The sequence below is a fragment of the Vulpes vulpes genome, chromosome 3 (genome assembly GCF_048418805.1).
Source record: "Vulpes vulpes isolate BD-2025 chromosome 3, VulVul3, whole genome shotgun sequence".
NCBI lineage: Eukaryota > Metazoa > Chordata > Mammalia > Carnivora > Canidae > Vulpes > Vulpes vulpes.
In genome coordinates, this window is record NC_132782.1 from 137735752 (window position 1) to 137749280 (window position 13529).

The window sequence follows — 13529 nt, forward strand, 5'->3', positions numbered from 1 at the left end:
TGTATTTACCATATTTAAGACCAATATTTTCCTCCATTTTGTTGTTTGTTCTTTCTTCTTTAATTTAGAAATGTATGTATGTATGTTTTGAATTTCTTTCAATGTTAATTAGCTTAGAAGACTATCCCCAATCCAGAAATATGACATTCTATCATATTCTATTTTGATTTTTATTCTATTTTCCTGTGCTTTATTTTTACTTAAATTTATAATCATCTTAATTAATTTGTGTATACAGTATGAGCTGAAATGAAGTTGGAACAGAGAGTTCTTTGCATTGCCCTATCTTAAGCTCTTAGAGATCATAGAAACTATCTGGCTCTTTGCTTTGGTCCATTATAACTTTTAAGCCTTGCATAATCCATTTAAATATGTTTAAGGGCAGGGTACCTGGGTGGTTCAATCAGTTAAGCATCCTTCAGCTCAGGTCATTATCCCAGAGTCCCGGGATTGAGCCTCACATAGGGTTCCCTCCTCAGTGGGAAGTCTCCCTCTGCCTCTTCCCAGCTCATTCTCTCTCTCTCTCTCAAATAAATAAAATAAAATTAATTACCTTACCTAAAGGGCTAATTACCTTTTATAACTCTACTTTTCATAATATTCTTTGATACTCTCAAAGTACATAATAGACCCTTAGTATCCTTTAAGGGAAACATTTTGGGAGCTTACCCATTTCCAAATTTACTAACACCAGACTTAGTGAGTCAGGTGCATAATTACAAAGCCAAGCTGCATTGCAGGTGGTAGGCAGTCAGCTGAACTCATTCACAGCATGACTAGTTTTCACCCACCAGCCTCAAGGTGCACTCAGTTCAATATTGCCTTGGCAAAATAAAACATTACTATATGTCATGGATCTTCAGAGTTGCCTGCTCCAACTAGCTGAAATCATAAATTTTAAATCCACAAAGGCTGAGAGTGTAAAATATTTGCATTCTACTTTTACCTATCAAACTCTTCTCCATTCTTGTATTATATCATTGTTGATACCACTTACATTTTTTAGTGGTTTATAAGCCATTGAAGTTGAAACATTGGCCTTATTCTCATCCCCAAGCCAGATATTGGCAAGGCAACACCAACACAACTGTTTGATGCCTGGTTCTTGGTTATTTTATGATTTAAATGTAAATGAATTGTTGACTTGAAACATGCTCTTTGAATAAAATCTTCTGAAATGCACAATCCAACAGGAGAAAATTATGAGACCGTCAAGACTCACCTCAAATGTGTCAGGCAGCCAATGTATATCTGTAATTACTTTCTTATGACCATTTTCTATTGAGGAGACTGCACAGTGTCTGATATATGTTGCTTCTTTATTACTATCTGGTTCAAGGAGAAACATAGGCTGGAAAGATGCCAAAAGAAGGTTAGGTGCCAATTTCAGAGAGCTAATGAGCGAATTCATACCTTATTCATTATTCCAGTTAGAGTTAGTAACTTGGAGAAATACTAGTTCAAAGAAAAACATGGTGTTTCAGTGTATCATATATGTAGGTAATAAGATTATATATTTTGCCTTTGGCTTAGTCTAAGTTTTCATGTCTAAACAAGAAGGATTGACCCACTCCCTAAAGAAATGATGATCCCATTTTTAAAGGAATGTTTCATGCATACACAGAAGGCCACGTCCCACTGTGTCTTGGTGAAGGCCCATTGGTGTTCAGGCTGAAGAACGGGGGTAAAGGTGTGCAATATGGTGGGTGAGTACTGTATCAGGAGCTGAGGAATCTCTCCTCAGCCCTCTTGACAGCATCCACAGCTTCACAAAATCACAGTACATTATTATCAGAAAGGATTGTAACCCTTTTATTTTATACATGAAGAAACTGATGCTTGCTGAGGTAAAAGGACATGCCCAAACTCACAGGACCACAGTCCAGAGCCTACAAACATGGCCCTTCTGTCCTGTGCTCTTTCCATGACATCATGTTAGGCAAGTCACTCGGTCTCTTTATTTTATTTAACAACAACAACAAAAATAACTTCACATCCTCAGGTAGGTCATGCAACTTGTTTTATGGACTTTTTCACCAAGCGCCTACATAAAAGTGATTGAGAATATGTCCATGAATAGATGTGAAGGTGAAAATACTTGGTGAGGGTGAAGTGAAATAATACTTTTTTCCCACTCTATTGTGTCTTTGCATAGTTTGGCAGTTCTGTTATGTGCTTTTTGACAAACATCTGAATTGAAAAAACTTGGAAGTGAAAAGTTATAAAAAGCTAACCTTGAGCGTGGCTTTTTTACCTCTACTACCACCTGTCTTGATGTTTTCTATGCGATCTGCATGTGCAGTAATATCCCACATGACAATCTAAAACAGAAGTAAATGTTATTACAACATATTTTCAGAAAATAGCTTATTAGGTCTTAAAAATTTCTTAAAAGCTATTGGTATTGGCATGCACTCTGATGAATCAATCTTGAAGGATAATCAAATGTAGCTGACATCTTTAGTAAGTCAGCAACTTTTAAAGCTAACATGAAAAAGAATGTTTTCTTCTCTATAAAAGTATTTTTAGCCCTTTGATTTCTGTGCTTGTGCTTGTGTTAATAAAGGCTTGCATTTTTTTAAACTCCAAGATAAACAGTATGCAATTTCCTCTGCTTTTGGGAATATGCTGTGACTGTGGGGAGAGCTGCTTTGCCTGTTCTCCAGAAGTAGTACAAACACTCAATTGTCCAAAAAGGCTGGAAAATGATGATTTCTACTTAATTAATATTCTAGCCAACTGCAAATTTGCACATACATGGATGGTCATTTTTGGAAAAATGAGAATAAAATAGAATATACAACACTAAATTAGATAAATTTTCAATGAATATAAATCATTTCAACACACTGAAATGTTAACAAAATGTCCGGATTACAGAATTGCAAGTGGTTTTATTTTCATCATTTACTTTTCTAAAATATTCTTTTTTAAAAAAAGTTTTATTTAAGTAATCTCTACAATCCAACATGAGGCTTGAAACTCACAACCCCGAGATCAAGAGTCTCATGCTCTTTCACTGAGCCAGCCAAGTGGCCCCTTTCTAAAATATTCTTAAAATTGTATCACCTTCATAATGAGTAACAAAAAGCATTTCACTATTTGCAGGGCTTGGAGGGTGGGCTCTGGGTCATCCTTATGATCACCAGTTATTGTCGAACAAAACTGAGGGGGAAAATTGTTTTCCTGGTTGTTTTGATTCTGGATAAATGGTCATGGACACTGTAGATAGTTGTTGTTGTTGTTGTTGTTGTTGTTGTTTAAGATTTATTTATTTATTTTAGAGAGAGAATGGGTGAGAGGGTGAGAGGTAGAGGATTGTGAGCAGACTCCCTGCTGAGTGTGGAGCCCAATGTGGGGCTCAATTCCGTGACTGAGGTTATGACCTGAATGGAAATCAAGAGTCAGAAACTCAACTAATTGAGCCACCCAGGCATCCCCACTGTAGACATTTAAGTTTTCCATCACAAGGACATTTTCCTAGCTACACACAAAAAGTTCATATACCGTTAATGGTCAAACTCACTGGGTCACAGTGAATTTAAATTCTGATCATAAAACAGCTTTATTGAAGAAACAGTCAGTTGGAGGATAGGATATTTTTTCATATAAATTAGATAACTTAAAAGAAAAGAAGGGGATCTCTGGGTGGCTCAGCAGTTTAGCGCCTGCCTTTGGCCCAGGGCCTGATCCTGGAGTCCCAGGATCGAGTCCCACATCAGGTTCCCTGCATGGAGCCTGCTTCTCCCTCTGCCTGTGTCTGCCTCTCTCTGTGTGTCTCTTATGAATAAATAAATAAAATATTTTAAAAAGAAAAAAGAAAAAGAAAAGAAGAGGGCACCTGGGTGTCTCAGTGGTTGAGCATCTGCCTTCGGCTCAGGTCATGATCCCGGAGTCCCAGGATCAAGTCCATTATCAGAATCCCCACAAGGAGCCTGCTTCTCCCTCTGCCTATGTCTCTGCCTGTCTCTGTGTGTGTCTCATGAATAAATAAATAAAATCTCAAAAAAAAAAGAAAAGAAGAAAACAAATATGGTATCAAATAATAGGTATATAAATTCAGTACAATGTATGTTTTTCCAGTGAATTTCTCCTCAAATTCTGGATCATTCCCTAATGTCAGAAAAGAATTCTTGATCATGAGGTATTAATGCTTGTGTGTTTTGTTCTTCTGTGGAATCTTGTACAATATGCAGTTCTATTTCACAAATACAAACAGATTTGACTCAGTTTCATTCCAGTTCTAACTAGATTACTCTATGGACACCTCAAGCCCTGATATCGTGTCTAGCACATCTATATACCTCAGTTCTTGGCACACAATTGGCATCCATTCCTTCTGCCATACTGAATCCTTAAATTTCAAATAAACTACCTATCAAAACCTATTACAGAATGTTGTCAAAATTAAGAAATAGCTGGGAAAAAAATCCATAAGTACCTGCCCGTTTATGCAGCCTCCAGCAATGATATTAGGGTCACTTGGACAGAACTTGAAGCAAAAGATGTCATCTGGACTCTCCAGCATTAACTAAAGAAAACCCCCCAAATTCAAGAGATAATGAGAAAACCTATTAAGATCAGAGGGAGAAAATAGTAAGACAGTCAAAAGTTGAATTTGATAGCTGTGTATAAGAAACGTGGACATAGAATCCCACTTCTGGATGGGAAGTTGCTTTTGCTAAGTTTTGTGAATGTTGACTATGTGCATGAGAGAGGTATGTTCTCAAGGGCCCGAGGTCTCCCCTTCCTCCACCCTGCACATGTTAGGAGATGTTGTAATTTTTTATAAACAAGAAGACTAAGCTAAGTGTTTCTGAAGCTCTGTGAGGACAAGATACTTGTCTGTTTTGTTCCTTGCTGTCGAGCTAGCACACAGTGAGCACTCAAAAAGAAACGTTGCTGAATGAGAAAAGATAGAGGTATTGCCAGTGATAATATTTCAAATTTTAAAATAATACAGAACCCAGAAGGTGCACAAACTCAAGTACCTGGAAGATAAGAAGGAAGCCCTGCAAGGAATATACCAGTGTGAAGGAATAGGTATATTAATCATCTTTGGCACCTGTGCTATATGTTAGCACCAAGCAAAATATGTGCATGCATGATGCCTGTTCTTCCTTAACCATGACCATCAAAAATATGGGGCCCAGAGGCCATTAGTTTGCCACCATCGAGCTAGTCTTCAGGCTGGAATTGGAGTGATTCATCTTTGTTTATTTGGTACTCTGTAGCTTCTAGAGAAACTTCTACTTTTAAAATAAATTAGAAATATATCCTCCTATTGTTTTGATAGAACAAAGACAAAAGAAATCATTTATATTATTTCTTTAAGAAATGATTTGCTTGTCTTTTTAAGCTATTCTTCAAAACAGAGAATTCTTTTTTTTTCTTCTTCCTAATTTGCCTGAAAGTTCAGCCACACTTCCATCATGTGGACAGGAAAGTAACTCTAGCCCACTAGAAAATGTTAGAAAATCCCTACTTACCTTTTTGTGGTAATTAGGCTGACAGGAAAGAACAAGAGATCTGTCATTTTGATCTCTAAGTCTATAATAAATAGTGTACTAGAATCTATTATAGTAAAACTGCCTGAATTCAGATGAAATCGGGAAGAAGGTAGAAGGGAAGGCTAGGGTTTCTTACGGAAAGCCTTAGTTATACAATACTTTATAGAAACAAAGTATTATATTTAAGTACATTAAAAAAAAACTTAATCTAATACAATAAAGCACCTTCTCCCTAAGCAGGACTCCTTTTGAGCTGATGATGGAAATAGAACCCTGTGGGGCAAATCTGGCCCTTAGCCTTGTTTTCTTGGAGGTCTGTGTTTGGCTTAGTTTTAGTTGAAACTAAACTATTTAAAAATTGGGAGATTTCACTCAAAAATTCGGATCTGGGTTCTTAACAAATGGAACTATCTGGCAACAAGAGAGCTGAAGTGTAGGTATCACATAAACGGGCTCTACTCTCTCCAGGGCTATCGTGCCATAGTCCTCACCACTCTGCATTGTTTCCCACCCGGGGATCTGTACTCATTACTGTCCCATACTGGTGATCCTCAGAACTGAGGAAATTTATGTGAAATGAACATCTATTTGCATTTGAACAAATAGTCTTGAAATAAAACCCATGAAGGAGTTTGCTTTTTAAAATTGGTTAAATGATCCTCTTAAAATCATTTTTGAAAATAACATGTTGATTTGTTCAATAAACCGTTTTAATAAACTAAGCGTACCCTTTAGTTTTGCTCAAATTGGTGAGAAATTGTGAATTGAAGAAAGCCTAACTTTATAGGCGCTTACCATATTAAGTGGTTATAAAGTACTTTGCAATTAAATCTGCTACAGATAAATATGAACATAGTATTTGAAATTTTTAGACTAGGTGGACAGCTCTCCTTAATTACCTGAGGATGTATGGGATCAGAGAAACTCCAGAAAAGAATCAGTGATGGTTGCAGCAATAATTTACCCGAAAAGTGGACTCTTTCTTCAAGGGAGAGTCGTACAGCCACTGACACGGCTATTAGCCCTGATTGAAGCACAATTAGAAGTTAAAATCCACAGCAACTATATATAGAGAAATGTTTTTAGGTGTTCCTGCTCTACAGAGTCACTATTCATTTCCATTTTGATGAAACTTCAATGAATATATTCAGTAAGAGACTGGGAGTTCTCTTAGAGCTCTATTGTGTAATATGGTAGCCAGCAGCCACATTTTGCTTATTTAGCACTTAAAAGGTGGTCGGTCCAAACTGAGATATACTGTTAATGTAAAATAAACAGTCAATTTCAAAGATTTAGCAAGAAAACTTTTTTGTGTGTGAGAAAAGGGCCAGTGTGGGGAGGAAAAGAGAAGAACCTTTTTCTCTTTGTGGTTCCATCTGCATGTGGTTCCAACTGCAGAGGGTCCCACCTCCCTTGGCAGCTGAGTGATTTAAGGGAGGTGTGTTTCCTCTCTTATCCAGGAATCAGAGAGGAAGAGTATCGGGGGGAATGGAATTAGCCTTGGGAGTCCCAAAAGTCTGAGACAAATCCAGATTCAGCACTGCACCGGCTGGGTGACCTGAGCCTGTTACCTCCCTGGCTTGGGCTCTGGTTCTGTCCTTGTGGAGACCACAGTGAAGTGCTCGGGGAACACAGGACTGCAGGGGTGCAGAAGGTGCTCAGCAGGTGCACTGAGCAACTGGAAGTGGTCTCACTGAAATTGAGCAACTGAGCTAGTTTGTAATTTACTATAAAACCAACAGACTATAACTGTGCCACCATAAAGAGAACCGCAGTTGTGTTCATCTCACCATAGATAGTCGGATGCCATGAGACGGAGGTGACCATCTTCTCCGTTAGGTTATGAAGGTCCGTGAAGGACTGGTACTCTTTCAGGTGGGTATCAGTTTTGTCTCCAAAGGTGCTTTCTTCTTCGGCCAGGCACTTCCAGTCATCAACAAATGTGTTCATGATTTCATTTTGCTGCAGGGCTATTTCAACACTATATTATTAAAACAAACAAACAAACTCAAGACATTGGATTTTCCTATTCAGTGGTATGTCTTTCCGCAGCTCCTTCTACTTCATTTATATGGAAAGAAAAAAATATTCTCAATTATATTTGATAACTGATGATGACCCTCATGTGAAACAAGGACTTAAGAGAAAAAAATATCCTCATGGCTGTGTGCTACTCAGAACTTCTAGTGCCAGGACGCTGTTGGCTGGTGGCCTGGAGCACCTTCGTGATCTTCCTGGGCGCCCAAGCCAAGGCTGTGCTCTCCCAGGCTGATGCCTGGGCTGCAGCAACAGGAACAGGGGGGCCTGCCCAGCTCTGCCCCCTGCAGGACTCCTCCACAGGCTGTCCTCCCTCTGGAGCCCCCTGCTGGGCTTGGCTGGGACTTTGACTAAGCTCTTCTTGCCCAATCCTGCTTCGTTTAAAAAAATTTTTTACACGGTGGGTCCCTCAGTAAACCTCCAATTTAAACTCACTCTCATTTGCTTCCTAAAAACCCCAAACTGACAGAAAAGGCAATTTTCTTAGCCATATTCAGTATTGAATGTTCATATATACTAATTATTCTACAAATATATCATTAGGATTATATGTGATCATGATTATAATGGATATTTATATATTGTATATATATAAGATTTAAAGTAAGAGATTCTCAGCAGGAGATTTGGAGTTTAGAAATGTGAGATGTGTGTGTGTGTGTGTGTGTGTGTGTGTGTGTGTGCAGTAGTGGTGGGGGTGGTTTCAGTTGTCACAGCACCTGGGAGATGCTAATATATTCAATTCTATTACTAAACTTGCAATACATGATACAATCTCTAAAATTAAGAATTATCCTGTGAACAATGCTAATATTGCCCTTTCAAGAACCATCTGAGTGCAAGGCTCATCTCTTCATGGCCTAGGGCCCTGACTTGACAGGCTCCTGTCCTAAAAGTTACTACAGGAGCTCCCAAAGTGGCGAATGCTCAGATGTGCTGGGAGGCTGGCACGTCTCTCTCCCCCAGCCTCGCACCCTAAATCACTTGTCCTGTGCATCTCTTCCATTGGCTGCTCCTGAGTTGTATCCTTTTTTTTTTTTTTTGAGTTTTTTTTTTAGTTTTTTTTGAGTTGTATCCTTTACAGTGAACTGGTAATAGTAAGGAAAGTGCTTTCCTGAGTTAAAGGAGTCCTTCTGGAGAATTACCGAACTCATTTACAGCTGGTCAAGCAGAAGTATAGCCAGCCCCCCTGCCCCCGGGGACTCAAGATTGGTGTCTGGAGATTGGTGTCTGGGGCAGGCTTGTGAGACTAAGCCCCTTACCTCGTGGAGTCTAGACTAACTTGATAGTGCTGAGGGTTAGGGACTTGGTGTTGGACAAGACATGTATTTGGTGTTGGAGGGGAAAAACCCTCCGTTGGTTCCCCAGGGGGTATCGGGAGGAACCTGAATGCCCCATTTTCCTGCTTCTCCACATGGCTGGTGACTTCCCATGTTTAATGAAACTGGGCATTATAAATGACATGTTGTAGAGACCCTGGATTCTCTTTTGTTCCTCCAAAATGTGAAATTTGTTCTATAATGCAGTTAACTTTGCTGGACTCAAACTCCAAATCTCTTGTCAATTTTTCAGCTTCTAGATGCTGGTTCTGGATCCCCCTAGAATCTCCCCTAAAAATGAGCACTTTAGTCTACAGTCTAGGATCTGATTAGATTTTTATGTAGATCTGGGGTCTTGGCTTACCTGGGCTCCCTTCCTTCCATGACTTTCCCCTGTTTGGTTATTCTGCCCCTGTAGACCTGTATGGCTGTAGGTTTCTGGCACCAGAGCCTCCTATGGGTTAGGCAATAATCCATAGACCCTTGCAAACTTGCAAATCTCATCCTTCTCCTCTGCAGTCCCTGCTTACTTTTGGTCACTCTCCTGAGCCGTCAAGTAGTTGTGTGTACATTTGTGTATAAATATGGTTTTCTAGATCTTGTAACTGTTTTCTGTGAGTTTGACCAACTAATTCCACCATTACTCAGTCATTTGCTTATAATATGAGGTATAAAATGAGGTATGTTCTTGAAAGTAGTAGTACTATAAACAAGCAAACAAACAAACAAAAATTGTTACTCTAAGTTTCTGTCGTGTGTACTGCCCCTGTATATGCTTAGGTTTGAAAGCTTGGCTCACTTGCATAGCCTCTGGAGCTTTCCTATGATTAGAATGCCACCCAGGATTTTACCCTAATGATTGAGAGTCCAAAAAAAAAAAAAAAAAAAAAAAAAACCTTCCTTTAGTTAGACAATTAAATATAAACTCTAAGTATTATAATAGGTACTCCTAAGAATGTCATTAAGCAGGGTGACCCTTAATACCTGTGTGGTTAAGAATTAACACTACTGTTCACTGCTTAATTGAATACTCTTGGTTAAATTCTTGTATTTTATCTTCCAAACTAGGACCTAAAGTGTGGTCTGTGGACCATCAGCACCATCATGACTTGGGAGTTTGCTAAAAATGCAGTCACAGATTCTACCCCAAATTTACTGAGTCAGGGTCAGCATCTTAACAAGATCCTCAGGTGATTTATATGCACATTTATTTTATTTTATTGTTTTGCTTGAGAGAGAGAGAGAATGAGCAGGGGGAGGCAGAGGGAGAAGCAGACTCCTCGCTGAGCCAGGAGCCCGAAGTGGGGCTCAATCCAGGACCCTGGGATCATGAGCTAAGCCGAAGGCAGACACTGAACCATCTGAGCCATCCAGGTGCCCCTGGATTAATTAATAAATTAACAAATCAAGCATGTTTAAAAACCCTGTGAGAGGTAGGTTCACAGCCTGGAGCTTCAAATAGCATTTGTTAACATTTTCAAGATCTTGGGGTTTTTTTCTATTTCAGCCTAAATGAAAAAGAAATTCCCAAGAGACAAGCTAAAGCCAGGGGCTTTGCTCTGATTTCCTGATTCTTCTCTCTCAGCCTGAACTGGGAGCTAATTCACAAAGGAGAAGTGAAGACGGCACCATTTCTCTTGCTTCCTGTTTCTTGGTTTCCTTGCACTCCGGTTTCTGAATGGAGGCTGGCAAAACTGTTGTCTGAGTTAGAGCCTGTAAGTACTTTTTAATTTTTGTTTATTTATTTTTTAAAAGATTTTTATTTATTTATGACACACACACACACACAGAGGCAGGCTCCACGGAAGGAGCCTGATGTAGGATTTGATCCTGGGACTCCAGGATCACGCCCTGGGCCAAAAGCAGGTGCCCAACCGCTGAGCCACTCAGGCATCCCCTGTAAGTACTTTAAAAAAAAAAAATATATATATATATATATATATTTATTTATTTATTTATTATTTTAGAGAGGAGAGAGAGTGAGAGTGAGTGAGAGCAGGGGGAAGGACAGAGGGAGAGAGAGAGAGAGAATGTCAAGCCAACTCCATGCTGAGTGTGGAGCCTGACACAAGGCTCCATCTCAGGACCCTGAGATCATGACTTGAGCTGAAATTAAGAGTCAGATGCTTAATCAACTGAGCCACCCAGGTGCCCCAGTAATTCCTTTTTTTTTTTAATCTAGAAAATAATGTTTCTTGGTTGCTTTGAGAATCCCTTGAAGTTCTTCTATCTGCTTTCTTATCATTTCCTTCTTTTGCAAATACTGCTTCCCTTAGGTTCTTTTTGGATAAAATTCTGAAAGAACTCATTTCTAAAAAGGAACTCTTCCCAGATCAAAGCCAGGCTTATATTAACTTTTAAAAAATTGAATAAGCCTTCAACAGTTTTAGAGTGGGAAACATGGCAGCTGATATATTTGTGGGTTTATTTCTTCTTGACCAGTGCTATTATAATTCTGGAGCCAATTTTCCTATTTTTTCTTATATTTCTGGCTTTTCCTTCCCACATCTCAGAGAGGGAAATATAAAGCTGTTTAGTATTCCTCTTTCTAAAGCCTGGTAACTGAAAGGGAAGAATAAAAACTGAAGTCTAAAGATAATACACCATGTGGATAATTAAGAATTGGCTGTAGGCCATTTATGGCTTTATTTTTATTTTTTAAAAGTATTTTTTATTTATTCCTGAGAGAGAGAGAGAGAGAGAGAGGCAGAGATAGGCAGAGATAGGCAGAGATAGGCAGAGGGAGAAGCAGGCTCTATGCAGTGAGCCTGACATGGGACTCGATCCCAGGTCTCTAGGATCAGGCCCTGGGCTGAAGGCGGTGCTAAACCGCTGAGCCACCAGCACTGCCCCATTTATGGCTTTCAAATGGATAGACAGATTTCTCATTTTTAATATTCTTATCAGGAAAAATTTTAAGGACTACATTTTGATATGAGGAAACAGAAACCTTAGGTTTTCTTGCTCCTTTCTCACTGCCCCATAGGAAAATCAATAGCATGCTTTCTGTAAATGAGTGGCAGATAGTTAGCACACTGGTTTTTTGTTTGTTGTTGTTGTTTAGTTTTGTAGCCAAGCAGAAATACATTTAATTTTGTCACCAAACAAGAAAATGAGGCTTGCTGCAAAGTTGGAAGTAAACTCACCTGATTTTCATTTCCCCTAATCAACCAGCAGAGTCTACAAAACAGCAACCCCCTTTTTAAAACCTCAAACCTCTGGCAATTTCTGGAGGCTTCATGGAATTCTTTCTTGTAGTGTGTCCCCCTAGCCTTGCCATGAGATCTACAGTTTTCCTGCATGTGTAATAACTTCTCCAGAGACCAGTTAGCACTGAAATCCTGTGAGGAGAGGCTGTGTTTCTACCTCTGGGTTTCTGGCTCTTTGAAAAAAAACATTGTTTCCTCTGCTCTCCTTAGCTTTGATCCCATAGTTATTCTGGTGGCTTGTACACGGAGATGGCAGGTAGGCTCGCTAAAGTGTAGGACAAATTAGCAAGGGACAGCCTGCTGAACAGTCATTGGTCATCAGGCATTGGAGTATCTTTCTTTCTTTTTCTTTGTTCCAAGTTTTTTAAAAATTTTTTTTGTTCCAAGTTTTAATAAACTTCACAAGAAGACTTGACCCAGAGTAAACATAACTATACATATATAAAGCATTTTATCTAGTTTAATATACTCTCTTTGCTTCCTTGGTGAGTTTTTGAACCAGATCCCCCCAGGCAGAGGTAATTACTTTCAAAATGTTGTCGGGATTTTCAGGATATTTAAAAGTCTCAAAGAATTAATGGTATTTTCTTAAAAATGAAAAAGCTTACCATGGGCTATGTATGAACTTGACCAATAGATTTTTAATTTTGGAAAGAAATGGAAACCAACCTACAGGGTACAACTGGCAGACCTTTCCACCACTGGTTCCACTTCCTCTGAACTCTGATTTCGACTTGAGACTTTGTCAAGTTCTTCTCTGATTTAGAAACCCCAGGGTCCTAGTAACAGTGTGTGTGGGTCTCTGAAGAAGCCTCTCTCTCAGACTCAGTAAGAGAGGAATTAGGGGTAAGGGGTAAGATACAAAGGTACATCTGAATTGAATTCAGGATATCATTTACAAAGATCATCATTGCCATGATCGTCCTCCACACCCTTTGCATCCTCATCTTTGTGATCCTTTGTGATCCTATACAAGTTAATGAAACTAAAAAGAGGAGTGAAGAACAAAGATTTAAATAAAGGGACTATGTGAATAGCTATTAGTTTGCCATTAGGAAAACATCCTCACACACTCAACTGTATACATTTCCCAGATGAATGCTGGTGTGGTCTTAGCCTGGGAGGTCTAGGATGTTGCCTGGCAGGTCTAAGATGTTGCCTGGCAATAGAAAGGAAAGAAAGACTGAGAATGTGTCACATGCTCATGCATATCTGATAACTCGTCATACTCTCTAACTAGACACCATGGACTGAGTTGCCTTTTAAGACCCATCATAATAGGTAAGCATACACATTTTATGCTTATTTAAAAAACTCAATATACAATTTTTACCTTATAGACACGTTATTAAGAAAGTCACTCAGAGTCTTTGATTGTCCAAATATCTCTTTTTCCTCCTCTGAAAATTCTCTTGGATAATATTGTGTAGTGGCATTTTTGGGGTATGTCCTAA

The 13529-nt window shown here is 39.0% G+C and overlaps 1 protein-coding gene across 1 annotated transcript in view; it reads right to left on the reverse strand.

Annotated features, from left to right (window-relative positions):
* Positions 1-13529, reverse strand: part of DNAI3 (dynein axonemal intermediate chain 3) — a 69633-nt gene that overhangs the window by 33819 nt on the left and 22285 nt on the right. Inside the window, exons 8-13 of the mRNA XM_026004806.2 lie at positions 13409-13525; positions 7301-7491; positions 6410-6534; positions 4442-4531; positions 2235-2321; positions 1223-1351 (exon numbers count right to left, since the gene is read on the reverse strand). Of these exons, the coding sequence (XP_025860591.2) occupies positions 1223-1351; positions 2235-2321; positions 4442-4531; positions 6410-6534; positions 7301-7491; positions 13409-13525 (739 nt within the window). The remainder of the gene's footprint in view (positions 1-1222; positions 1352-2234; positions 2322-4441; positions 4532-6409; positions 6535-7300; positions 7492-13408; positions 13526-13529) is intronic.